The sequence below is a fragment of the Raphanus sativus genome, chromosome 9, assembly GCF_000801105.2.
Source record: "Raphanus sativus cultivar WK10039 chromosome 9, ASM80110v3, whole genome shotgun sequence".
In the NCBI taxonomy this organism is placed as follows: Eukaryota; Viridiplantae; Streptophyta; class Magnoliopsida; order Brassicales; family Brassicaceae; genus Raphanus; species Raphanus sativus.
In genome coordinates this window covers 765,705-791,399 of record NC_079519.1, presented here as the reverse complement: position 1 = coordinate 791,399, position 25,695 = coordinate 765,705, and the positions used below count along the sequence as shown (strand labels likewise).

The 25,695-nt window shown below is 35.5% G+C and overlaps 4 protein-coding genes across 5 annotated transcripts; 2 read left to right on the top strand and 2 right to left on the bottom strand.

Annotated features, from left to right (window-relative positions):
- Positions 1 to 141: 141 nt before the first annotated feature.
- Positions 142 to 7,651, bottom strand: LOC108824464 (wall-associated receptor kinase-like 10). The gene is made up of 3 exons (XM_018597898.2): positions 6,201 to 7,651; positions 3,692 to 3,805; positions 142 to 1,474 (listed from the first exon to the last, which is right to left on the bottom strand). Exons 1-3 carry the CDS (start codon positions 7,054 to 7,056, stop codon positions 228 to 230), a joined length of 2,217 nt encoding a protein of 738 aa, XP_018453400.1. The 5' UTR covers positions 7,057 to 7,651; the 3' UTR covers positions 142 to 227.
- Positions 7,652 to 12,448: 4,797 nt separating this feature from the next.
- LOC108828169 (nudix hydrolase 3-like) lies at positions 12,449 to 17,393 on the top strand. The gene is made up of 21 exons (XM_018601762.2): positions 12,449 to 12,689; positions 12,926 to 13,105; positions 13,188 to 13,265; positions 13,498 to 13,594; positions 13,687 to 13,820; positions 13,976 to 14,057; positions 14,135 to 14,221; positions 14,325 to 14,431; positions 14,580 to 14,751; positions 14,818 to 15,071; positions 15,179 to 15,260; positions 15,415 to 15,480; positions 15,626 to 15,703; positions 15,788 to 15,883; positions 15,968 to 16,074; positions 16,157 to 16,325; positions 16,437 to 16,520; positions 16,606 to 16,700; positions 16,777 to 16,867; positions 16,931 to 17,077; positions 17,197 to 17,393. Exons 1-21 carry the CDS (start codon positions 12,604 to 12,606, stop codon positions 17,248 to 17,250), a joined length of 2,346 nt encoding a protein of 781 aa, XP_018457264.2. The 5' UTR covers positions 12,449 to 12,603; the 3' UTR covers positions 17,251 to 17,393.
- LOC108828170 (AP2-like ethylene-responsive transcription factor At1g79700) lies at positions 17,319 to 20,550 on the bottom strand. 2 transcript variants are annotated; one of them, XM_018601763.2, is made up of 8 exons: positions 20,310 to 20,550; positions 20,129 to 20,211; positions 19,881 to 19,889; positions 19,552 to 19,640; positions 19,285 to 19,358; positions 19,159 to 19,209; positions 18,926 to 19,002; positions 17,319 to 17,793 (listed from the first exon to the last, which is right to left on the bottom strand). In XM_018601763.2, the coding sequence occupies exons 1-8, from the start codon at positions 20,474 to 20,476 to the stop codon at positions 17,417 to 17,419; spliced, it is 927 nt and encodes a 308-aa protein (XP_018457265.2). In that variant the 5' UTR covers positions 20,477 to 20,550; the 3' UTR covers positions 17,319 to 17,416. The 2 variants fall into 2 exon arrangements, with proteins under 2 accessions (XP_018457265.2, XP_056850997.1); XM_056995017.1 differs by lacking the exon at positions 19,881 to 19,889 and having other exon boundaries at positions 20,310 to 20,549.
- A 1,520-nt stretch (positions 20,551 to 22,070) lies between these two features.
- On the top strand, positions 22,071 to 24,412 carry LOC108823811 (probable folate-biopterin transporter 3). The gene is made up of 5 exons (XM_018597092.2): positions 22,071 to 22,681; positions 22,861 to 23,120; positions 23,211 to 23,306; positions 23,386 to 23,556; positions 23,628 to 24,412. Exons 1-5 carry the CDS (start codon positions 22,318 to 22,320, stop codon positions 24,219 to 24,221), a joined length of 1,485 nt encoding a protein of 494 aa, XP_018452594.1. The 5' UTR covers positions 22,071 to 22,317; the 3' UTR covers positions 24,222 to 24,412.
- Positions 24,413 to 25,695: the final 1,283 nt, after the last annotated feature.

Below are 25,695 nucleotides of genomic sequence, written 5' to 3'. Positions count from 1 at the left end.
CTAATGAATTATGGAAATAAAGTCAACTACCAAACCGAAACCATGCGTATACACAATCCAAAAGTTGACTATCTTCCTCGAAAGTTTTTTTTTTTTTTGCTAAATGAGATCCTTTATTACACAACTTGGAGACCTTTATTGAAAAAGTACGTTCACACTCGCACACACAAGCATCAAAGTAGAACATAAAAGCAACGATATGAGATAAAAGGTGGTGGTAGGGGACTCTACCGAGTTTGGTGAGGAAACAAAGGTTCAGTATCTGACAACGACAAGGATGACGATGTAGCGACACTGTTTTGAGAAACTGGAGCGGTGAAAGCCACGTCATTCCATGAACTTTCCCCTATGTTAACTTCCACGGCTCTCTTGTTTTTGTCTTCTTTGTTTTCGCCAGCAACGTACTCGTGCGACTGCATGTCTTCAGACGACCCACGGATTTTCTCTAATTCCATGGACACTTCTCTCATGCTCGGTCTTTTTTTCCTTTTCATGTTCAAACACGTCCTTGCAATATCTGCCGCTGCAGTCACTTGGTTCAGGTTGCATCCATCTCTGATTCGTGGATCGATAATGTCAAAGAGTTTGTTCTCTTTCATCGCAAGAGTGAAGTAACTTGACAATGTCCTGTTGTCTTGAGACCTCAAGAAAGAAAACGGCTTTTCTCCGGTGATAAGCTCCACGAGCACCACTCCGAAGCTGTAAACATCACTTTTGTCTGTGAATTGGCTAGATTGGAAGTACTCGGGATCCATATAGCCCGCAGTACCCGAAACCACGGTTGTCAAGTGGGTATGATCCACAGTTACCGATCTTGAGGTTCCAAAATCAGACACCTTGGCTCGATACTTCTCATCCAGCATTATATTTGTTGACTTGACATCTCGGTGATAAATTGGAGACGATGCAGACGAGTGCAAGTATGAGAGAGCTCCGGCAACATCTATAGCAATGAGGAGACGCAAATCCCAAGTAGCCATCATGTTATCACCACACTCATCACGAAGGTGTTCGAAAAGGTTACCGTTAGGAATAAACTCGTAGACGAGAACCGGGACATGTGTCTCAAGGCAACATCCCAATAGTTTCACGATGTTCCTATGGTTGATCTGCGAAAGAATGACAACTTCATTGATGAACTCTTCCAACTTGTCCTCGTCCACGACTTTAGATTTTTTCACTGCCACAATTCTACCATCGACCAGCATCCCTTTGTACACGGTACCCTGACCACCTTGTCCGAGTATTCTCTTTAAGCTAAAGTTCTCGGTGGCCTTCTCCAGTTCTTTCGAGGTAAACACTCTTGTATTTTCGACATTGCCTTGCGTTGATGTTAGTTGTTGTTGCAATAATAAACCACCGTTACGCTTGAAAAACTTCTTCTTTTGGTTTAACCTTATTTGCTTTCTAATAAACTTGTATGCCCAGTATATTCCAGCAATAAAAATCAACGACCCAAAACTCGAACCAATTCCTGCAAACACACAAAAAAACATAAAACATTATTGTTTGGATAGTTCATGAAATAAAGAATTTTTCTTGAGTTCACCTAGAGATTCATCCCTCAAATGACAACCAATAAAATTTATCAATCTATATTCTGTTTATAATTTTTTTTTCTAAAAAGCTATCTATCTATATATATATATATTTATCTATACTATTATCTAAGAAGTGATTTGACTTATTTGTCATGTTTTCCATAGTTTTACGTTATTTTGCTTATTTGTTATATTTTATTAGTTTTAAGAAGCTTATGTGTCATATTTTTCATGATTTTAAGTTTATTCATTCATTAGTTTTAGTTAACAATTTTTTGAACTGTTAGTTTTAAAGCAATTTTAGTGATTATTTAATAAATATTTTTCATTATATTCATGATAATTATAATTTTTAGCTATAATTTTATAGATATGTTCATCTTATGTTTACTTTAATAATATTAAATCGTATAATATTATTTTGCTTATTTGTCATATTTTTATTAGTTTTAGAAGCTTATGTGTCATATTTTTATGATTTTAAGTTTAGTCATTAGTTTTAATTATTAAGGAATATTATCAAAATTTTGCAATAATTTTATACAAATGTTCATCTTATGTTTACTCTACTAATAATAAATTGTATACTATTATTATTTATTTATTAGTTTTAAAAGCAAAAGTTCTTCTCTTTTATATCATGGAAGTTTTATATAGTGTTATGAGTTTCATTAACATCAACTTACCAATCAAAGTCTGTGAATACAAAGAATACAATCTTTTGACGTTATAATTCAAAAATACAGTTTTTATTAAATATATATAATTTATTACTTTTAGTTAATCTGGTTTTAGTTAAATAGAAGTATATTTTTAACTATTGTTGATTTTCTTAATAAGTGTTACAATAAACTCTCATGAATAGGAAATTCATATAAAACTTCATTAAACTGATGTTCGTAGGAATCATCCGAAAAAACCTCAATCATTTATACTATTATTTGACATCTATAATATTATTTGATGAAAATGGATTTGCTTTCATAGGCTTTACTGATAATTGATAACTGTAGATTTATATCATAGATTTTTATTTATATGATTTTTAAATATTAATAGAACTTTGTTAGATTATTATGATGATGATTTTTACATGTGAGGTTGGTGACAGAAGAAATAAAAGATTTTGCGAGTAATAAGTTAAATATCATTGTAATAAAAAAAGTCAAGTTATATGTTCTGATTAATTTAATATCAGAAATTAATTAAATAACTTAAATTGAAATAAAATTATATTAAAAATAAAATTAGTTAGATATATATTAGTAATTGCAAAATGATATGTTTATCTTAGGGCATCTTCAATGGTTAGCTTCTTTTTTTGCTTCAAAAATACACTTTATTCAAAATGAAGCAACAAATGAAGCACATCATCTCCAATAGTTTCCTTCATATTTTTCTTGTAAAAGGAATATTCCAAATATATTATTTATTCACTTTATCACTAATTATTAATAATATCTTATACTTTTCGTATTTAGTTTTTTTTACCCAACTGTTTTGTTTTAACAATAATTCAACATAATTATTATTTAATATAAATTAAACACTATCATATAAGAAATTTATTATATAACATCAATAAAAAACACAGAAGACCATATTTTGTAAAACAAACAACATCTTATATATATTTTTTCTTAAAAAATAATAAAAGTGTTTAGAAATCTTCCATTATTTTTAAATGAGTTAAAGTTATTAAAAATGAATATTCTTATGTTTTTAATATAAATATATATTTAAATGAAAAAAAAATAGTCGAAATTTTGAAATTGATTGGTTAATATCAATGTATATTAATTTATTTTGGTAAAAGAAAAGAACAAATAAAAGTTAAAAACAAATTTATAATTTAGAAAGTTCAGCTTCAAATATGAAGCAATGAAGAGTATTACTGCAAATTTGAAACTTTACTGTTCATTGTTCTATTTAGAAGTAAGAAATAAAGTACTATCAAAACAAAAATTGCTTCAAAATAAAGTAAAAAATGAAAAAAAAAAAGAAGAGATGGTCTCATGCGGGCCATCGTCTAGTAATCGAAAAGTTTGCCAAGTTATATTCTGCTTATAAAATGTTGATCAGCACCATCGTACAGATTATTCAAACGGATGGATGCGAATGTATTTGGGATCAAAAAATTTCATGATTACCAATTGCAAGTACTGGCCGGCGGTGATTTCCATGCAAACACTTATACTCTCCCGGAAGATTGACACAAGCTGCGTCCTCACAAAGGCTTGGATCTTCTAGGCATTCATTAATATCTGGTGAAAAACAATGAATTTGAAATCAAACAATGATCCGATAGCTTTTTGTTTTGCTCTTAGTCAGCTTCACATACGTTTATCATAGAATATCTAGTCTACTAATTTAGAATCCTATATTTTATCTATTATAAACAAATCTTCGTAAAATCATTTGATTAATTACTTAATATGACATAATAATATTTTTTATCTAACAAATATGTTGAGAAAATATAGGTTTAAATTTTATTTTTAATTATAACAAAATATGTTGAGCAAAAATCTAACCAAATATTATTATTTTTTATAAAACAATGAAATAATTAATTTCATAATTAGTAATATAATATTGTTATACATTAATATAGCTTAAATTTTTATTATAAAATAAAAATAAAAATTATTTGTTATTTTTATGAATTTCATAATATAAATTATATTAAAACAGAAGTACTATATGAACTAAATGAAACAAACTATATAAATTTGGAAAACTAACCTATTTTATTTTAAAAGTGCTTTCATTTAAATAAATAAAATAAACTATATCATACACCATTGAAAGGGTTAAAATTCATGAACTATGTATATTTAATACAAAAAATATTAGCATATATGTCAAACTTTTATATCTACAACTATGTATTATTTTAATTAATTTGAAACTCACAACAATATATTATCTAAAATAATTATATACAAAATATAATAGCATATAGCTAACTTTTAGTTCATGTATTATTTACAAAATAGAATATCAGAAAATTTTAATGATTCAAAAGATATTAATGAAAAAAACTATTTTAACTATAAATTTATTGACAGTGATCTTATCTCTTTTTACATTTTATTTGTGGTACCTAATGGTATCTCTATGTTTTTCATTACAAGTATGGCCGCTCATAACAAGTATATTGAAATAAATATTCTAAATTCAAAGTGAAAATATTCCAAAATTTATAGAAGATAAATCATAGATGTCAAGTGTAATAATTTAAAATGAAACACAATAAAAACAAATACTATTGTAAAAATCAAAAGTAGTATAATATTTTAAAATTTTAGTTTAATAACAAAAAATCATAGAACTTAATACCATAACATCCAAAAATAACTTATATCGATAAAATTTACTAAAATTTAGAATAGAGCGCACAAAAAAAGAAATACTATTGTAAATATCAAAATAGTATAACATTTTAAAATGATTACGATATATCAAATGTATATATTTACAAAATAAAAAAAATTACACGAATGTGCAGGTCAAACTCTAGTCTAATCTATTAATTTAGAATCCTATTTTTATCTATTATTAACAAGTCATAGTATGACCACTTAAAAAATTAGTTAATATGACATATATAATTATTTAAATTAATAATAAACCAACTATAAATTTGAATTTTTTAATTATAACAAAATCTGATGAGAAAGAATTTAACAAAAACTTACTTAAAATCTAAATATTTTAATAAAATAACACATTGATAAATTTCGTAATTAGAATTATATATCAATGTTAACTAAAATTTTATTATAGAACAAGAAAATAAAATTCTATAATATTTTCTGTAAATACTATAATAATATTCTGTATTATATAAAATAGCAGTGCTATATGAATTAAATATGATAAAATTATATTAAATAGGTAAATTAACAATTTTTATTTTTATTTTTCATTTAAATAAATTACCACTCATCATTAAAATGGGTTAAAATTTGTAAACTATATAATAGTTTTATACAAAAATAAATTTATTAAAATATGTTAAACTCTTATATCTATAACTATGTATTATCTTTTTATTTATTTTCACCTCTCAACAATATATTGTTTAAAAATGTTTATATACAAAATATAATAGTATATAATTAAATTTAGTTCATATACTATTTAAAAATATGTTACTAGAAAACTGTAAAATTTTAGTAATCCATTTAAAATATTAATGAAAAATCAAATTTTAACTATAAATATATTTTTATTTAATTATAACAAAATTCGTTGAGAATTTTTTTAAAAAATATTACCAAAATTTTAAATATTTTTTTATGAAATAATATATTAATATAGTAACAAAAAGAAATCAAAATTAATGTAATGTTCCAAACTCAAAAATAGTTTTGTAATTTTCCAAGTTTTCTTGGCAAAATATAAAATTTGAAAATAAATATTCAAACTCAAAATTATAATATTTCAAATTTTACATAAGATAAAATCATAAATAATAAAAATAACTTTTTGAAATGCACCTCAAGAAAACTAACTATATATGTTGTAAAAATTAAAGTAATCTAATATTTTGAAGTCTTAATTTAAAAATAAAAATAAAAACAATTGCTAAAACATGAACTATTAACGCAATTGCTAGTGTTACAAAAAAAAAAAAACAACACAATTGCTAACCTTTGCATCCGCCTGGAATGTATGGGTTGCCTCTGTAACCGGTGATGCATCCGCATCTTCCATAGCTTGAAACACTAGAATATTTTTTGCATACACAACCTATTCCATACGAGCGTCTATCATTGTTTCCTCTTGCTCCAGTGTAATTTTCCCAGTTATGGCATCCGAGAGAATCGAAAAAAGAACGGTTAGATATATGGATGAAAAATCCCAGCTCAACCGTAGCATATCGTTTAGAATGGAGCCTTTGTGGATCAGATCCATTTGACAAAAGGTAGTTTTCGTCTGTTAAGAAGGCAACTTTGCACCCTCCCGTTGTCGTGGCGTTATCTATTCTGACACCAACAATCTGCCGATGTCCATCAGGGATTTTTGCCTCGCAGCATCCAGTACCGCTGCAGCTTTTTTTATCCACAAAGCTTGTTTCAGTGCAATACATGTCGTCGTAGCCATAATCTCCTATACAATCGTCTAGTGTAAGAAAACTTTGAGTAGTTGTATAGGATTTTTTGCCGCATCTAGAATTGCACCCCACCACGCTTGGTTCGATATTTGTCAACCATGCCGTGATGTCACAACCAGCTGCTATCAGTGTATTACTAGGGCCAACGGAAAAAGGGGTACCAGTCAAATTCAAACGTAATTCAGACTCTTCTCCGTGGCTTGAACATCCCTTTGACGCTATTGGATTTTTTATACGAAGTAAATCTGGAAGAGAGATATTCACAACTTCCTTCCCAATTGCGGCAAGAAAAGGGACGTGCTTCCCTGAAATAGTGGTATTAACACATTTAATTTCGTACCATTTCTCGAGATAGCAGCCCATTCCGATCCCAAATGGGTACGGGATGTGCATTTATTAGTGATGGGCCTAACTCACACCCAAAAGCTAGCTCAAGAGTGGAGGATTGCCCATACACATATATATTGCCCAAGGATCACATATGTGTCTGATGTGGGACAACTAATAGCCCCTCTCGAGATGTGGGTGGGAAACGGTCCAACGGAAACAGCCCAAGCCCAACATCTCGGACATACCACAGCAAGATGGGCCATTTTTATAGGCTACATAGGTAGACAACTATTTATATGGGAAATCATCTGCTGGGCTTAACCATAGGCTCTGATACCATATTAGTGATGGGCCTAACTCACACCCAAAAGCTAGCTCAAGAGTGGAGGATTGCCCATACACATATATATTGCCCAAGGATCACATATGTGTCTGATGTGGGACAACTAATAGCATTCCTCCACAATGACGACTACAAGCTCTGGAAGCGGTGAGACTTGCAGAATCAAGATTCAGCAGAAGTAGCAGAGAGAAGAGAAGCCAAAGAAAACACGTACTATTAGCGCTCATGTTTATCATATTGCTAAAAATTTTTTTATGCCTGTTGCTTTTTCTTGAGTGTTTAATTGGTACAATGCACTGGTTTTGTAAAGGTATATGTGAGGATAAGGTTTGCGTTTACTTGAAAACAGCATAAGGTCTTGGTCTTCGTTATCTCTTTCTCAGTCAACTATAAGTTGTAAGGTGTAGATAATTACTGGCATCAACACGAGTAAATTGTTTTTTTTTTCTCAACACAAATATACAAGTGGGGTGAAAGTCAAGTCTTCCGAAAGAATCCAAAAGTTTGAACAATACGTCAACGATTTCATGGAATTATTTTGCATGTACTATTATCTTCTTAAGTAACTTTTTTTTGGTGTAAATCTTCTTAAGTAACTTGCTAGGGATAACGACACTTCATTCAGTGTTACAAAAAAAAAAGGGATAACGACACTTCACACTATTTTCTGTTGTTGTTACTGTTTGAGTGTAAATGCGTTTCTTCCGCAGAGAGCCTAGTGACTGAACAATATGAACATTAATTACTTCCCCCTAAAATGAAGTGACGGTACATGGATTGCTTGTAGATATGGCTGTATATCCACAGGTAGGCCTGCGATTTTTGTCCGAACCGAATGGGCCGAACCGGACCGAACCGGTTTCTTTCGGTTTTCGGTTCGGTTCAGTTTTTAATTCGGTTCAATTCGGTATGGGTTTAAAAATTAATTCGGTTATCGGTTCGGTTTGGTTTTTGATTTTTTTTAAAAGAATTAAAAATTGTAAAAACCGAAAATAACCGAAAATAACCGAAAAACCGAACCGAAAATAACCGAATAACCCAAAAATAACCAAAACTAACCGAAATAACTGAATTTAACCGAAAATACCCGAATATTTTGGAAAAACTATACCGAAATTAACCGAAATTTTTTAAAATCGGTTATTTTCGGAAATAAATTTGAAAACCAAAAAAACCGATAACCGAACCGAAATTTCATTCGGTTTATTTCGGATTTTTTTTAAAACTTCGGTTAACCGAAAACCGACGGTTCGGTTCGGTTTCGGAAAACCGAAGTCGCAGGCCTATCCACAGGACATAAATCATTTCTAGTTGCATGTTTGGTCGTTTCCTTCTCTTGTGATTTAGATAACACTTTCTTGCAACTTGTGATACTTCCAGCGAGCGTCGATGATTAATTGATATCTACGGGGACGACTTTGGTTTCCTTCATGCAAATATTGAAATAAGTTGCCAATGTTCTATTTTCTTTGAGGTTGCTTGAAAAGTTTGGCTTTGATATTTAGCTGCTGACATATAGTAGTAACTTATCTCTTTTTACATTAAAGAAAGAAACAAAACGAGAACTCGGATTCCCGTAGGAGTGTATGTCTATGACAAATACATTTCAAAATGTGTCACCGTTGAAAATGTAGATGTCTCGAGCCAAGTTATGTCATTTAACTGAACAGAGTCCGGTCCGTCCGGTTTAGTCGAAGCCAAGTAAGCAAAGTGTCTCCTTTTTTTTGTTTCTTTTTTTTGACGGAGAGGTCTCTGCGTCGTCTCCTGTATATTTTTTTTTTGCCATTTAAAGGAATTTATTAAAGGGTCTTAGCCCATAAACGAAATACAGTCCGAAGCCCGAAACAAAGGACAAACATAAAGAATTACATGGACCTAAAAGCCCAACTGATAGAACTTAAATAAGGATCACTCTGCCGGTACGAATGATATGAACTCAGATCCGAGAGGATTGAGAACTGGTGAATCGAAGGGTGACACTAAGGATTGCGGAATAGCCCAAAGATACTACCAGAGATCGAAGGTTGCCGGATGTGACGCACCCCTTAATGTCACCCTTCGATTCACCAGTTCTCAATCCTCTCGGATCTGAGTTCATATCATTCGTACCGGCAGAGTGATCCTTACTTAGGTTATATCAAGTGGTATCAGAGCTGGACGAAATTCAAGGTGTCCAACAGACTCGTCCTAGACCCGCAGCAAGGAGAGAGTGCCCTAGGCGGTCCAACCAATCCAATGATGATTTTGTAGAAAGAGAATTCCCTGATGGCGACAACAAGAGCCAAAAGAAGAGCACATCCACCCATGCACCTGTAGCTGAGCAATCCATATTCATAAGTGAAAAGCCCAAAGGTAAATCTGAATGCAACTTTGAAGATCTAAAAGATTTTTCAGATTCATTACCAATTTTTGATGAATATGATGATGAGCCAATTGAAAGTGTGATGAATTGTGAGGATCAAACACTCGAGTGTGTGAAATTTTTATCTAACGTTTTGTGTTTAAGATTTTTCAGGAACCATGACTAGTGAGGATGAAAGGAGCCGACCAGGAAACTCTTTTGTTGGTTTATCTAACTTGCAGATGAGGAAGATTAATGATTCTGTTGCTAACCTTATACATGCAGGTCTAGAACAGATCCATCAGAAGCTTTGAGTGATTATTTTTGGAACCTTGAGAGGGCATCTCACTTTTCTTGTTCTTGGTGTGGTTAGCTTCAAGTAACTCTCTCTTTCTCGTTGGACCGGTGCGTCACATTCGGCAACAGATCGAGTTTGCTTCCTTGTCGGACCTCTGAATCATATCAAGCGACAATCAAGCACCTCTAGTAGTATCATCGGTCTTCCGCAACCCTTTGTGTCACCGTTCAATCCATCAGTTATCTTCGGAGTTCACCTCTGGTAGTATCATTGGGCCTTCCGCAACCCTTTGTGTCACCGTTCAAACCATTAGTTCTCCCTTTTGGCGAGTTCATATCCCCTAAGTTTTGAGTGATCCTGTCCAATCTCAGGACGTATCAAGTGGTATCAGAGCCACTCAACCGGTACTATCTGTTCATTTTTCTCATCTTTCCATCTTCTTCATCCATCTTCTACCTTTCATCTTCTTTTCTAAAAAAAAAAAAAAAAAAAAAGAGTTCTACGAAAAGCCAAGAGATCATTATATCTGAAGCTAAAGAAAGACAGATTTGAGGGCAAATCTTTTTTAAAGAAGGAGGGAATGATGCACCCTAAATCAGCAGCAGAAACAAATCAAGATAGTTTGGCTTATGTTTTATTTAAAAAACATTTAATTTTTTCTTGATAGAACCTAAGTAAGGATCACTCTGCCGGTACGAATGATATGAACTCAGATCCGAGAGGATTGAGAACTGGTGAATCGAAGGGTGACACTAAGGGTTGCGGAATAGCCCAAAGATACTACCAGAGATCGAAGGTTGCCGGATGTGACGCACCCCTTAGTGTCACCCTTCGATTCACCAGTTCTCAATCCTCTTGGATCTGAGTTCATATCATTCGTACCGGCAGAGTGATCCTTACTTAGGTTCTATCAAGTGGTATCAGAAGCTGGACGAAATTCAAGGTGTCCAACAGACTCGTCCTAGACCCGCAGCAAGGAGAGAGTGCCCTAGGCGGTCCAACCAATCCAATGATGATTTTGTAGAAAGAGAGTTCCCTGATGGCGACAACAAGAGCCAAAAGAAGAGCACATCCACCCATGCACCTGTAGCTGAGCAATCCATATTCATAAGTGAAAAGCCCAAAGGTAAATCTGAATGCAACTTTGAAGATCTAAAAGATTTTTCAGATTCATTACCAATTTTTGATGAATATAATGATGAGCCAATTGAAAGTGTGATGAATTGTGAGGATCAAACACTCGAGTGTGTGAGATTTTTATCTAACGTTTTGTGTTTAAGATTTTTCAGGAACCATGACTAGTGAGGATGAAAGGAGCCGACCAGGAAACTCTTTTGTTGGTTTATCTAACTTGCAGATGAGGAAGATTAATGATTCTGTTGCTAACCTTATACATGCAGGTCTAGAACAGATCCATCAGAAGCTTTGAGTGATTATTTTTGGAACTTTGAGAGGGCATCTCACTTTTCTTGTTCTTGGTGTGGTTAGCTCCAAGTAACTCTCTCTTTCTCGTTGGACCGGTGCGTCACATCCGGCAACAGATCGAGTTTGCTTCTTTGTCGGACCTCTGAGTCATATCAAGCGACAATCAAGCACCTCTGGTAGTATCATCGGGCCTTCCGCAACCCTTTGTGTCACCGTTCAATCCATCAGTTATCTTCGGAGTTCACCTCTGGTAGTATCATTGGGCCTTCCGCAACCCTTTGTGTCACCGTTCAAACCATTAGTTCTCCCTTTTGGCGAGTTTATATCCCCTAAGTTTTGAGTGATCCTGTCCAATCTCAGGTCGTATTACCAACCCACTCAGCAACCGACGCCACGCGTCTCTCTACTCACCAACCCGCCCACGCGGTGCTCAACCATCACGCGCTACGCGCGTCGCGCTCATCGCCTCGAGATCCGAAACATCCCATCAAACTCCATTACTTCGAGGCTAACCGGAGATGACGAAACCACCGCTGTTTCGCCGTATCTCGATGGAGCTCGAGCGCCTGTAACTATCCTTGTCGTCTCTTCTTCCCACGGAGAGCTTCATCGGAGCGTACCGAGATCTCATCCACGCCTAGAAGAAGAGACACCATTATCAAACTTTTAACACAAACCGTCTCCTGCTTCGTCCCCCCGTAGCTTCATCGCCGGAGAACTTCAAACCACCGGGACGAGATCTCATACGCTGCAAAACGAAGCCGGATAACGAAGACCAGAGAACCACACAACCCATAACTCCCGCTTTAGATTATATTCAAAGCCGGCCGCCTAACCACCGGAGAAGATAGCGGAGGCGCCTGAGACAAAAGCCGGCGATAAGCGGTGCTGTAGAAACCACCACCTCCCAGAGACCAAAATCGGACGACCACTAGAAGGAGATGCGCCGCCGAAACCAAAAGTAAACAATAAAGGAAACAGGAAAAAAAACGAAACAGCAAAAAAGATTATCACAGAGCTTAGAAACCCGACCGACGCCGTGGTTGAGAAAGCCCACCAAACGTCGGAGCAGAAACAAACTCGTCGGTCGGAACTTTCTCTCTCTTCTCTCTCTTCTCTCTCTTCTCTCTCTTCTTTGATTTGTCGTCTCCTGTATATAAATTAGAAATTTTTTTTTTCTTTTTTTTTACTTAACGGACAATCATGGAGAAAGAGATAGAAGCTATGGCGGAGGAGCACTTCGACGTTCTGACCAAATCCGGAGAGAAGACCGGTGTGTCCAAACCCAGGCACGTGTGCTTTTCCCTTCCTTTTTTAGATGAAAATACACACAAATCGATTCGTACATACTAGAAATGATATGAGATATGATCTTAGTTGGATCAAAGTTTGATCATCAAACCATTGATTCTTTATTCATTGAAAGTCTACTTCTTTTGTAGGAAACAGTCTCGGCTTTTTTTTTTGTTTTTGTTACCTAAAAACAAATCCTCTGTTTGTCTCACTGTGTCTTTCTTCCTTATAGGTCAGAGATTCACCGAGATGGAGATTACCATCGTTCAGTTCATGTCTGCATCTTTGTGGAGAGTACTCAGGAACTGCTTCTCCAACTCCGCTCTGATGATAAAGATTCTTGGCCTGGACAATGGGACATCTCTAGTGCTGGTCATATCTCAGCCGGTGATCCATCTCTTATATCGGCTCAGTAAGTAATATCTGATTCTGCAATTCCCTTTACTTTGAGATCATTTTACTAAAAGTCGCTGCCCACTTCACCTTTTGTGTAGGCGAGAGCTTGAGGAAGAGCTTGGCGTAAAACTCCCAAAGGATGCATTTGAGAAGTTATTCGTCTTCCTGCAAGAATGGTTTGTTTTTAAATTCAAATTTCTTGGCTTATGTGTGATACATTTTCTCACTCTCTTCATAATAATCTTTTATTTGCTTCTTCTTAAAGTGTTTAGCTTGATTGGTATGGTCGTTGCATTTTTGAAGCTAACTTGGTTTCTCTAATCTGAATAACCACACTGATTGATTACTCTATGGAGTCTCATCTCTTATCCAACTGTGTGTTGTTTTTACTTTTGTGTGCTTTTACAGCGTCATAAACGATGGAAAATTCATAAATAATGAGTTCAATGATGTGTATCTTGTTACAATTCTGCATCCAATCCCATTAGAAGCCTTTACTCTTCAAGTGAGTTTTTTTTTTTCCTTTACAGAGTTGTGAGTTTTAGTGCCTAATTAGGATTCTCAAGTTGCCTCACTATTTTGTTTCTTATATATTAGAAAGAGGAAGTCTCTGCTGTAAAATACATACCTTATGAAGAATACAGAAACCTTCTGTCCAAGGAAGATCCTGCTTATGTGCCTTATGATCTAAATGGAGACTATGGAAAACTATTTGACATAATCAGACAGAGGTACACATTATCTCTGTATTTCCTTTTCGTTTCTGGTCATCTCTGATATATGTTAACAACATCAAATGAGTGTTTTGTGTGACATGTGTCCATTGCTAAGCTAAAGGTTATAGAAAGTTCTTATCTTACAGAAGAGTGTTTCTTCTTTGCTGAAGGTGCCAAGTGAACAATGAAGCTCGTAGTTTATCTATACAGAAACAACTCCAGAGATATTCTCCTGTCACCCTGGAAGCAAAAGTAATAATTTCACATATATTATTGTGATTTATTTGTTTCAGATTTGCTACAAAACTCAGCTTTTCTTGACTATGCAGTTGACAGAACTCTCTGAGGCAGATCAGAAAGCTCTGGGTCTAATCGTGAAGGCTGCAAAAGTTATTGATGATATTTTCCATGAGCAGGTATTGTAGATTTGTAGTTTGAATTTTCTGTTCTGTTTGTGAACATGAGATCTCATGGCTTAACTTAAACTGAACTAAATAAGTTGTCTGTTATCCTAAACAGCTTTGGCACAGCAATCCAGCTCTAAGAGATTGGCTGAAGGATCATGCTAATGCATCAGAACTGGACAAATTAAAATGGAAATACTTCCTGATCAACAAAAGTCCATGGTGAGTATCACTGAACTGGCTTTGTTACAACAAGGTGTCTATTATTACAAGTTGCAAAAGATGTTGTCTTGAACTAATTGGTGTGTAAACCTCGTGACAATGAGGAGAGATCAGTACAAGAGATTGATGTTTAGTTTCATATATGTAGGTCGTCTCTGGATGAAAACGAACCGTTCTTGACTACGGCTGATTCAGCTGTAAAGTTGCTTCCTGAAGCAACGAAGCCTATTGATGGCTGGAAGGGTCTTGAATATAGAGCAGCTTTTCCTTTGACTAAACCACCTGGTGGAAATTTCTACCCTCCGGATATGGATAAGATGGTAATTTCCATTTTTTGATATGTTCCTGTAACCCATGTAAGAAATGTGTTTCGAAAATGTATATAGGAGTTCACCTCATGGCTCAGTTGTCTTACTGAAGAGCAAAAGCGTGCTGCAACAGGATTTTTCAGTGTTATAAAAAGGCGAAGTGAAGCTAATCTAGATGCTTCTCTATCTGACCATCTCCCTGATAGCACAAAGAAGTTACCAGACTCTAACTCCGATCTGTATAGTAGTCCCTATTCGGAGATATATCGACCTTTCCTTACAAAAGCCTCTGAACTTTTGCACAAAGCTGGAGACTTGGTCACTTCACAGAGGTAAAATAACAATCATAACGTACAGTTTCTTGTCTTTACCGTATAAAAGATACTTTCCCATTCGGGTGGCTCTGTTTATTGAAGTACTTTATAATGTTTTTCCATAGTTTGAAGAAGCTGTTGCACAGAAAAGCTGAAGCCTTCCTTTCGAATGACTACTATGAGTCAGACATTGCATGGATGGACTTGGTACTTCTTCTTTTGCCCTTTCATGTTCATTGATAAAGTAATGATTTAAAAGATAGAAGAGGATTGTTTTTTTGTAAGACGAGCTCCTGCCTATTTTATTATCAAGTCTTCAATTTCGTGTTGTTGTCATTCATACCTCTATCTACTTATTTAGGATTCAAAACTGGATGTTACCATTGGTCCATATGAGACGTACGAAGATGAAATGTTTGGTTACAAGGTAAGAGTTTCCATAAGATTTTCCCTCTGCTTTTACTCACAATCCTAGCGTTTAGCTTTGCATTTGTACATTAATGGTCTCGACATTCAATTCCTTTAACCATTTGTGTTTAGATTTACATTAGGTTCTTTGTGTTTCATCGCAGGCTTCGTTTGAGGCCTTCATCGGCATTCGAGATGATAAAGCCACAGCTGATCTGAAACTCTTTGGTGACAATCTAAAGGTGCATTCCTCATTTTTTGCAGCTTCGATCAATACATTTTCCATTTTCTCTGAGTTCATGTTTTCATTTTTCACTTTCTAATAGCTATTGGAAGACAATCTCCCGCTTGACAGTGTATACAAATCAAAAGATGTGTCTGCTGCTCCTATTCGGGTCATCCAGTTAATTTACAATTCCGGAGTAAGTATCCACTGAGTAGTGATCCGAGAGAGGAGAAGTAGCCATGTCTTGTCATTTATTCAACTTGTTTCTTGATTGTGACAGGATGTGAACGGTCCTCAGACTGTTGCTTTCAATTTGCCCAACGACGAGCAAATCCTCAAAGAAAGAGGAACATCAATGGTTATGCTCAAAAACGTTCAAGAAGCAAAGTAATATTCCCTCTTCCTCCATGTTTTGTCTACAAACGGTCTCAAACATTACTTCTTTACTGATAAACCTTTTCCTTTCCAGGTTTGAACATATTCTAAAGCCTATAGCTGAAATCATCATCAGCAAGGAACAGCGAGGATTTGTTGATTTTGATTCTTTCTTTACTCACACCATTTGCCATGAGTGTTGTCATGGCATTGGCCCACATAGCATAACACTCCCTGATGGTCGAACCTCTTCAGTGAGAAAGGTTTTACTTCTTCCTGCTAGAATGTAGACATATAATAAGAATCTATTGTCCTGTAATCAAACAACTTGTAGTTTTGATCTTTTCGTGTCCTTGTCTTTTAATTTGATCCAGGAACTGCAAAACGTTTACTCTGCAGTGGAAGAAGCAAAGGCAGATATAGTTGGTCTTTGGGCACTAAAGTTTCTCATCACCAAGGTCTCTAATCATTTTTTATTAGTTAACGAATCTCTAGAATCTGTGTTCTACTAATTGAACACTCTTTCATGTTCTGTTTCAACAGGGTCTGCTTTCCAAGAGTATGGAGGAGAGTATGTATGTTTCTTTCCTAGCTGGATGCTTTCGATCCATCCGGTTTGGTCTCACAGAAGCTCATGGGTAATGACTAATGAATATGATATTAAATAATCTCTGCCTTGTACACTCCATCATAACTTATCTCCTCTGGCTTCAGGAAAGGGCAAGCGTTGCAGTTTAACTGGTTGTATGAGAAAGGAGCCTTTGTTTTCCACGAGGACGCTACATTCTCGGTTGATTTCACTAAGGTAACACCCATCCAAGTTCTTGGTTCTCTTCCATGAGAACTCTCTGATTCTCCGCATTTACAGATAGAAGATGCAGTTGAGAGTTTGAGCCATGAGATACTCACAATCCAAGGAAGAGGTGACAAAAACGCAGCGACATTGCTTCTAAACAAGTACTGCACCATCACCGGACCGTTGAAAATCGCTCTGGAGAAGCTCGAGAGTGTTAAGGTACACTCTCTTCAACATAATAATAATAATAATACACATAAAATGAAATTTGCTATTTTTCCACATGTTGATTCACATAGAAATAATCTGCGTTCAATGGTTTGTGTGTGTGTGTCTAGGTACCAGTGGATATAACTCCGACATTTCCATTAGCAGACGCGTTTTTGAACTGAGATGTTGTCCTCATGCAATGTTTTAGTTTCAGTCTGTGTCTGTATTTGAAAAAATTCTCTTAGTGGTGTTGTGTTTTTATAATAAAGTTGCTACCTTTGATTGAACAATGGTAACTTTACCGCCAAGTAATCATTTTTTTGAAGCATAACATGGTAAACATAACGATCAAGACCAATAATCAAACTCGTTACATAAACCAGGGCTTATGAAAGAATTAAAACCACCGAAGAAAACGTCTTCCTCCGTCGCTAACTTGCCGGAATCCTGACACTCGAAATACGTCTGGATGTCGTCGGGAAAGCTCCGGCGAGATTGAATAGCTTCCAGCGGCGTAGACGGTTCGGTCATCTCCTCTGTTTTCGTACATGCGTTATCATCCGACGAAGTCTGATCATTTGGCGAGTCTGGACTTGCAGCGGCGTTGGGTTTCTTCGATGCCGGTAAGTCTAGATAACGGCTGACGTCGAAGTTGGTAACGGCGTTAAGTCCACGGTACTCTATTGCCGCGATGTCGTATGCTCTGGCTGCTTCTTCTTGCGTTGCTGCACGTGACCAGGGTTTACAAAAATGTCACAAATCTAAACATTTGGGTATAGAGCGTAACTTCACATAACTTCCATCCCACTGACATAAATAGCTTTTTATTAGTACTATTAACACTTTCCCGATATGCTAACTGGATATCTATCACGCATTTGCCTAATATAGTAATGTATGCATGTTCTGTGACCGACTGTGATCTATTATAGAACTAAACATTATCTTTTCATGTCTGATTTTCTTTTGTAATTATACATTTACTCGTAAATACTTTTAAGTAAAAGTAATTCTGAAACGATTGACATATTTACTAGATTTTTTTTTAAAATATTTTGTACTGTATATAACAAACAAACAAAAAATGGGCCTGCTCTGAGTAAGTGAATGAATTTGCCGGCAAAGTTAGATGAGCTACTTGAAAGTTGTAAACAATTTAATAAATAGCTGGAGTAAGTAGATAGATGGGTTTGGTGATCTAGTTCCCAACCAACAAGATTTGATTTCTCTCTTGAAAGTTCATAGGCAGTGAGCCCGTATATCAAGCCCCCTCCCCAAGATACTTGTTAATTTATACCTTAGATATTCTTTGGAGATCTTTATCTTTCTATGAGATCTACCATGTGCGTGACTTGAATTTTCTTGGAACTATTCAAGAGAAAAAATGTCCTAGAGTTGTTTGTTTGACCACATGCATATGCACAGTGGCGGAGGGAGAAAATTACATTACATGGATCAAACTGATAATATTTGCATTTTACAAGAGGGTCAACAAGCTTATTTCTTCAGATTTTATAAAGATAGTACATGTAAATTTATTTTTTACAAAATTTCATATGGGTCATTTGACCCACATGCTATTATGGTAGCTCCGCCACTGCATATGCATATCGTGACCTTCGTTCTTTTCTACCAGTTTAATTCTATCAAATCTATTTTATATGTATAAATGAGTAGAAAATGATGTCATGGTCTAATTACTTGTGTAGTAGTAGCACACTTAATTGGAGAACGAATCAATCCAAAATTTCAGGACTTGAATCTGCTAAGATGGGTTTTACTAAACTATGAATTTACAATTTTCATAAATATTACTAGAAAAAGGAACATATAGTAAGGATAAATGGGATTACATACCGTATGTCCCAAGGTATAGGTATTTATTACCAAACACCCTTCCAATCCGAGCTTCCCATCTCCCATTATGGTGGTGCCTGCAAGATTCATGCTTCAACAACTTTTGTATACACTACAATAATATTTTGAAATTTATTTAACCGGCCATTATTCTTTTAATGTTATAGTAGTTAATCTAATACGACTATTTGAAAAAAATGACTATTTGATTAGTTTATTGAACTTCTGTTTACCTTGCAACGCCTCTGTATTTTGAAACACCGCGAGAAAATCCACTACTTTTCCTACACCCAAATAATGATAGTAATTTAGTTTTAAAACTGTGTTTAATCAGTTTGAAACAGTCCAGTGACTTTTACCTTCTCAAAGATCCTATGTACTCTTCCTTGGAGTTGCCTTCCATTTCTTTGATGTCTTCTTCATAAGTAGATAGCTAAAACATTAACCAAAACAGTTTTAATGTAATATATTAATGAAACTATTTTGATGAAGAAATTAAATTAACATTGCATTACAAGTACATGCATGTTTCTTGAGTTCTAAAAACTAGCAGGCGATAAGTGATTTTAAACTCTTAATTAGAATTTTGTTTAAGAAAGTTAAAATGGGATTAGGAGAAAAATTACAGGGAAGTTCAAGAGAGTGTCTCTTCCCCAATACTTCAATGCCGCTAAGTCATAGGCACGTGCTGCTGCTTCTTCTTCGTCATATGCTCCTATCCATAAAACCATATATATTAGTAGTTTCTTAATACGAGTATAAAATAAGGTTCTTCTAAATATTTTTTGTATAATATACAAGGACAAATACGGATAGCGTTGGACCCAAAAAGAACAGCTAATAATTCATTCTTTAATTGATAACTACATCACACATGTATATGTAGACTTTTTCCATCACTTTGTCGACGAGAAATTAAAAAGAAAAAGTGATGGGAAAAAAGAAAAAATCTCACCTAGATAAACTGTACTTGATGAGTCAGCATTCATCATCCATTGCACATCACCATCATCAAAATACCCCAAATTAGAAAAGAAACAAAATAAAAATAAAAATAAAATAAAATCAAGAACTGTGAATGAAGGACGAATTCTGTTTCCGACATCATAGGAGTCAAATCTAAGACCTTGATCTAACTAACTGACTCTCTGTTAAGACATACGTATATGCTGTGTATGTGTGTAAGTATATATCGATACAAACCTTGACGTCCTTTCTTGGTCTGCGTCTCGTTCCAGCTGTTCTTATCCCACAAATGCGCTTCGTATCTCCCTGTCCATCTATGCCTACTCAACAAGTAATTTTGGAAAAAAAAAATCAAATAAAGAAAATTACCAACAAAAGAGAAGATGTAGAACAACGTCGTCATTTGAGGTTTTAGAACCTTGTCACCCCTCTGTGGGAGGAGCTGCGTTGCGGAGGAGCGTTTTGAGGCGGCGACTTCCGTTTGCGTTTGCATTTAAAGACCACGGACGACGCAGACGCAATGGCTGTGTTATCAATAGTTTCGTCCTCAATGATCTTCTTGTTCCGTTGAGAGAGTTTTGCCATTACCGGTGAAAGAGAGGAATGAAAGAGCAGCGACAATTGTGTTAATGAGAAAAAAGATAGTTGGGAATGGTTGAGTATTTATATTAGATTTATTTCTTTTCTTTATTTAAAAAATCAACAATAATGCATAATTGATTTTATATATGCTACCATTTTTATGATTTTTTATTAATTAAATTGGTTATTAAACACCATAAATAAATTCTCAAAATAGAAATGAAAATTTTCTTTAAGTTGATTATGACTTGCAAGAAAATCTAACGCCTCTGTCTTATCATTATAATTAAGGTTTAATACGTGGAAGGATCTACTTAGCTAAAGGAAAGATTGGAGATAGTAGGCAAGCAAAATTGGTTGCCTCAATATTTATCTCTTCCTGGTTGATCTACTTCTTGGTCGGCCCATGAGAGATGTGATGCCAAAGAGCAAGAAACTGTTATATTTTAAAACTTGACTATTTATTCAATTAAATATTTGAATTTTTTTACTTGTCATTCTTTTAACAGAAATATATTCATGTATATTCTTGTCATTAGTAAAAATAAATATAACGGTCTTGAGAGCATCTCATTCAAACACACATTAGCTTAACAACACACACAAAATATAGTAGAGAATTTTACCATGGGACAAAACTATTGTATTTAGGATATGAATGATCGTATATAATAAATTTCATAACTCCCAAACTATTATCTGTTTTCTTAATATTTAGTATGGACAAAAGTCATATTTTGTTAAATTTAATGTGTCTACTACCTGCCCCCCAAATCTAGTTGAATGTGGAAGGAATTGTCAACACTTATGGTAAAGTTTGTCAATTACAGAGTACAATTTTACCAACTAATCAGCCTCTGAATTAATTTGGTAGTGACAGGCAGTGGCGGAGGTACCTTGAAACCAAGGGGTCACATGACCTATATGAATGAAAATTTCACAATCACATCATCTTTTTTACCTGACAAATTTTGAACATTTAACTTATTTGACCCCTATAAAATATAGTTACTGTCAGATTGACCCTAGTAAAAAAGAAAATGCTGCCTCTGCCACTGGTGACAGGTAAAAAAATTGGGGTGATTGTGAAATTTTCATTTATATCTGAAAATATAAATATTTTTTTTTTGATAATCCAGTATCCGACCACTAAGCGTGATCGACTAGTCCACCAGGCTTAAGCCCATGCTATTACAGGATTTTTAAGCCTCCACTTAAGGACTCCCGATTACGCGAAGTGGTCTGGAGGGCGAAAAAAGCCCATGTGAAAGTTTTTGTGGCCAACACGGATCGAACCCGAGCGGGTACTCCAGCCGGAGTTCCTTTACCACTAGACCAACACGCGTTGGCTAAATATAAATATTTTTATCTCGCATAGCTTACATTTGTCTAAATAAACTTCACTCATCATTATATTTTAATTATTACTCGCATAATCGCACTTGTGGGTCTGATTCACGATGGTTAATGTGTGTTTCTCGTCTTGTAAACATACATACCTTATTCAAATCTTGTACATGGCAGTGTAATTGTATATACACCAATATACTCCTGCCATGACCCCATCGCTTTCGTGCCGTAAACTTGGCTGACTAAACTGCAAAGTCATACATAACAGTCAACTAACGGAAGGACACTCAACGCCGTCAATGGACGGTTCTCACTTCTCAGGGAGGAAGACAAAGTACGATTTCGATCGTTGAAGTCCCAAAGCTCGTCACGAGCTTCAAAGTCCAAAACTTTTCGTGTGCATGACTGCTCTCATCATCAGTGACGTCATCATCCCAGTGCTTATATAAATAATACTATAACTGGTCAGATCGCTTGCTCAGTTGCTCGTATCAATGGCGAACCGATCAGAGGAATCTGAGCACGACACCGTTTTGCGGCGAAGTAACCAAGGAGGAGTCTTAGATCTGGTGGTGAAAAGGCCTCTGCGGTGGCTGAGGATGCTCGTGGAAGAGCTTCACTGGAGCTTCTTCTTCGGCGTGATCGTCGTCTACGGAGTTAGCCAAGGTCTCGGCAAAGGTCTCAGCAAAGTGAGCACGCAGTACTACTTCAAAGACGAGCAGATGATACAGCCTTCCCAAGCTCAGGTTTACGTTGGTTTGATTCAGGTTCCTTGGATCATCAAACCGGTCTGGGGTCTGTTGACCGATGTTGTACCGGTTCTTGGTTACAGGAGACGACCTTATTTCGTATTCGCTGGTAATAAAAATTCACTGATTAAGTTCAAAATGTAGTTTCTTTGGTTCTTAATAAAGGAAAGATTAAAATTTTGTTTCTCTGTTTGATAGGTGTTCTTAGCTTAAAGGTTGTTTCTTTGGTTCTTAATAAAGGAAAGGTGTCATCTTTTTGTTTTTGTTTTTTGTTTTACTGTTTGATAGGTGTTCTTACTATGGTGTCTATGATGGTGTTATCGGTGCATAGGAACCTGCAGCTTGGACTGGCGTTGTCCTGTCTTGTGGCGGGAAGTGCTGGAGTTGCTATAGCTGATGTGACTATTGATGCTTGTGTGACACAGCTTAGTATAAGCCATCCTACGCTTGCTGCAGATATGCAGAGTCTGTGTGGTATGAGTTCGTCTATTGGGTCCTTGGTTGGTTTCTCACTTAGTGGCGTTTTGGTTCACTTGTTTGGGTCCAAGGTAGGCTCTTTCATGCTCCTTTTGAGTTGATAAGAATCTAAATATTAAGGTTGCTTCTTAAGCAATGTTTTGTCTTGTTTTTCTTGGCAGGGTGTGTACGGTTTACTTGGTTTGACTGCAGGATTGATTGTTGTGGTTGGGTTGCTTCTGAAAGAATCTCCTTCCCGTAGTCCAGGTCGCAAGCATGTATGTTTCTGTTACCTTTTGGACCAACGGTGTGGTTGATTCTTATTTGTTTACTTAATGACCGATTCTCTCTGTTCAGGTGAATGAGAAGTTTATAGACGCCGGAAGTGCGATATGGAAAACCTTTCAATATGGTGAGGTGTGGCGCCCATGCTTGTTCATGTTGTTGTCAGCTGCAGTGAGCTTGCACATTCATGAAGGCATGTTCTATTGGTACACAGATTCAAAGGATGGGCCTTCCTTCTCAAAGGTGCTTTAACTCTGTATCCTAATATGGACCTCTCCTCTCTTGGTTAATGTGTGTTATTTTCTGTTCCTTAGGAAGCAGTTGGATCCATTATGTCGTTTGGCGCAATTGGCTCTCTCGTTGGCATACTTCTTTATCAGAACTTCCTGAAGAACTTCCCTTTCCGGAATGTAGTCTTCTGGGCACTTTCCTTATCGGTCCTGTCAGGCTTCTTGGATCTGATCCTGGTCCTGCGCATAAATCTGAAGCTAGGTGTTCCTGATTACTTCTTCATCGTGGTAGACGAGTTTGTTTCACATATGATCAGTAGAATCAAGTGGCTACCCTTACTTGTTCTCAGTTCCAAGCTCTGCCCTGCTGGTATGGAAGGGACATTCTTTGCTTTGCTCATGTCTATTGAACATGTAGGACACCTGCTGTCGTCATGGGGAGGAGGAGTATTGCTACACGCCTTGAAAGTTACACGTACTCAGTTTGATAATCTCTGGTTGGTTATTGTGATCAGGAGTTTACTGAGGGTAATTCCAATAGGTTTGGTCTTTTTGATACCAAACGTTGATCCCAGCTCAACGATTCTTCCGGCTGATATGTTAATGAACAGAAGAAGTGAAGATGTGGTTGAAACTGACAAGATAGAGATGACTGCTCTGTTAAATAATGAAGCTTGATCCAGATTCTTAGACAAACCTATCAAGTGGATTTCACTTAGATGTATTTGTTTGTTCATCTGTTTTAGATAATTTTTCTTCCTTGCAGAATATCATTAAAGCATTGTTTCTTACATTTCTCTGTACTGATACAGACACACATATATATGTGACTGACTAGTTGAAAATTTCAAATTGGCTTTGCCAAAAGAGATGATTGGCTTTCATGATATGAAGGGAACACACACTCATCAGATACCGCAGTTTTCTCCTGCAATATCGAGCTTCTCTTGTTTGGTATCATAAAAGACTTTGGTTTTTCTGTTGGTAATTTTCAATGATACCAACTTCGTTTTCATACGACAGACTTGCCAAGGCCAAGCAGACTAGAGATGCGTCCGGGTTGACATAGTAGAACACACCGTTGACATCCAATGCGTCCGGGTTGACATAGTAGAACACACCGTTGACATCCACTTCGAGCACGACATTACCTTGGAAGATCATTTTGATAGTGGGAATGCTAACATCTTGATAACTTGTGAGGTTAAAGCAAGTGTCTAAGATTGAGTAACCAGAAACTGAAGAAAACCCAGTAAACTGTTTTAGAAACTTTGTCTTCACAGCTTTGTAAATAAAGTTGTTTCGATAACTCAGCATAAACCTATATCTCAATCAATTCAATAACTCAGCATAAACCTATATCTCAATCAATCAACCTATATCTCAATCAATTCGATAACTCATCATAAACCTATAATGCCAAACAGTGCATTGAATAAAGAGTCAAGTAATAAATAAGACCTTCAGTCTCGACAGGGACACGGAGCGCGTTAATGCCTGGACCAAACAGCTCTGCGTTGTCAAACATAACTGTCCACTCGGCCGCATTAAGTCGCCTGATAAGAGCATTCCCGAGTATGGTGACAACAGGGGGAGGTAATCTTGCAACGTTTTCGGTTAGGCTGGCAACAGGAGGAAAAAGAACACGATCCGCCATCTTCAACTAAAACATCATAAAGGCCGACTGCCTTCCTAGTGTTGAAAAACACACATACGCCACGACTTTAAAAATTATATTAAAGCGTGCACAAAAAATGTGCATGGCAATCTAACTAGTTACTTAAAAACAAAATCTTTGATATTTTTTTTAAAAAAAAATAAATATATATATATATATATATATATATATATATATATATATAATAATATATATATATATATATATATAATAAATGAATAATATGCAAAACAAAATTACCTAAAATATCGTTAGAAGATCATGTGACATAATTTTTTTTTTAAAGATATTTCTCAGACAAATAATATTAATATTGTATGATTCTAAAATTGCCTAAACTATCATGTTGGGCATATGGATCACTATTGAGTGTATTCATATTTATCCTTTAAACAAATAAAGGATACTCTAATTTATTATACTATAGTATTTCAATGAAACATTGATGAAAACATAACAATACTAATAAACTGT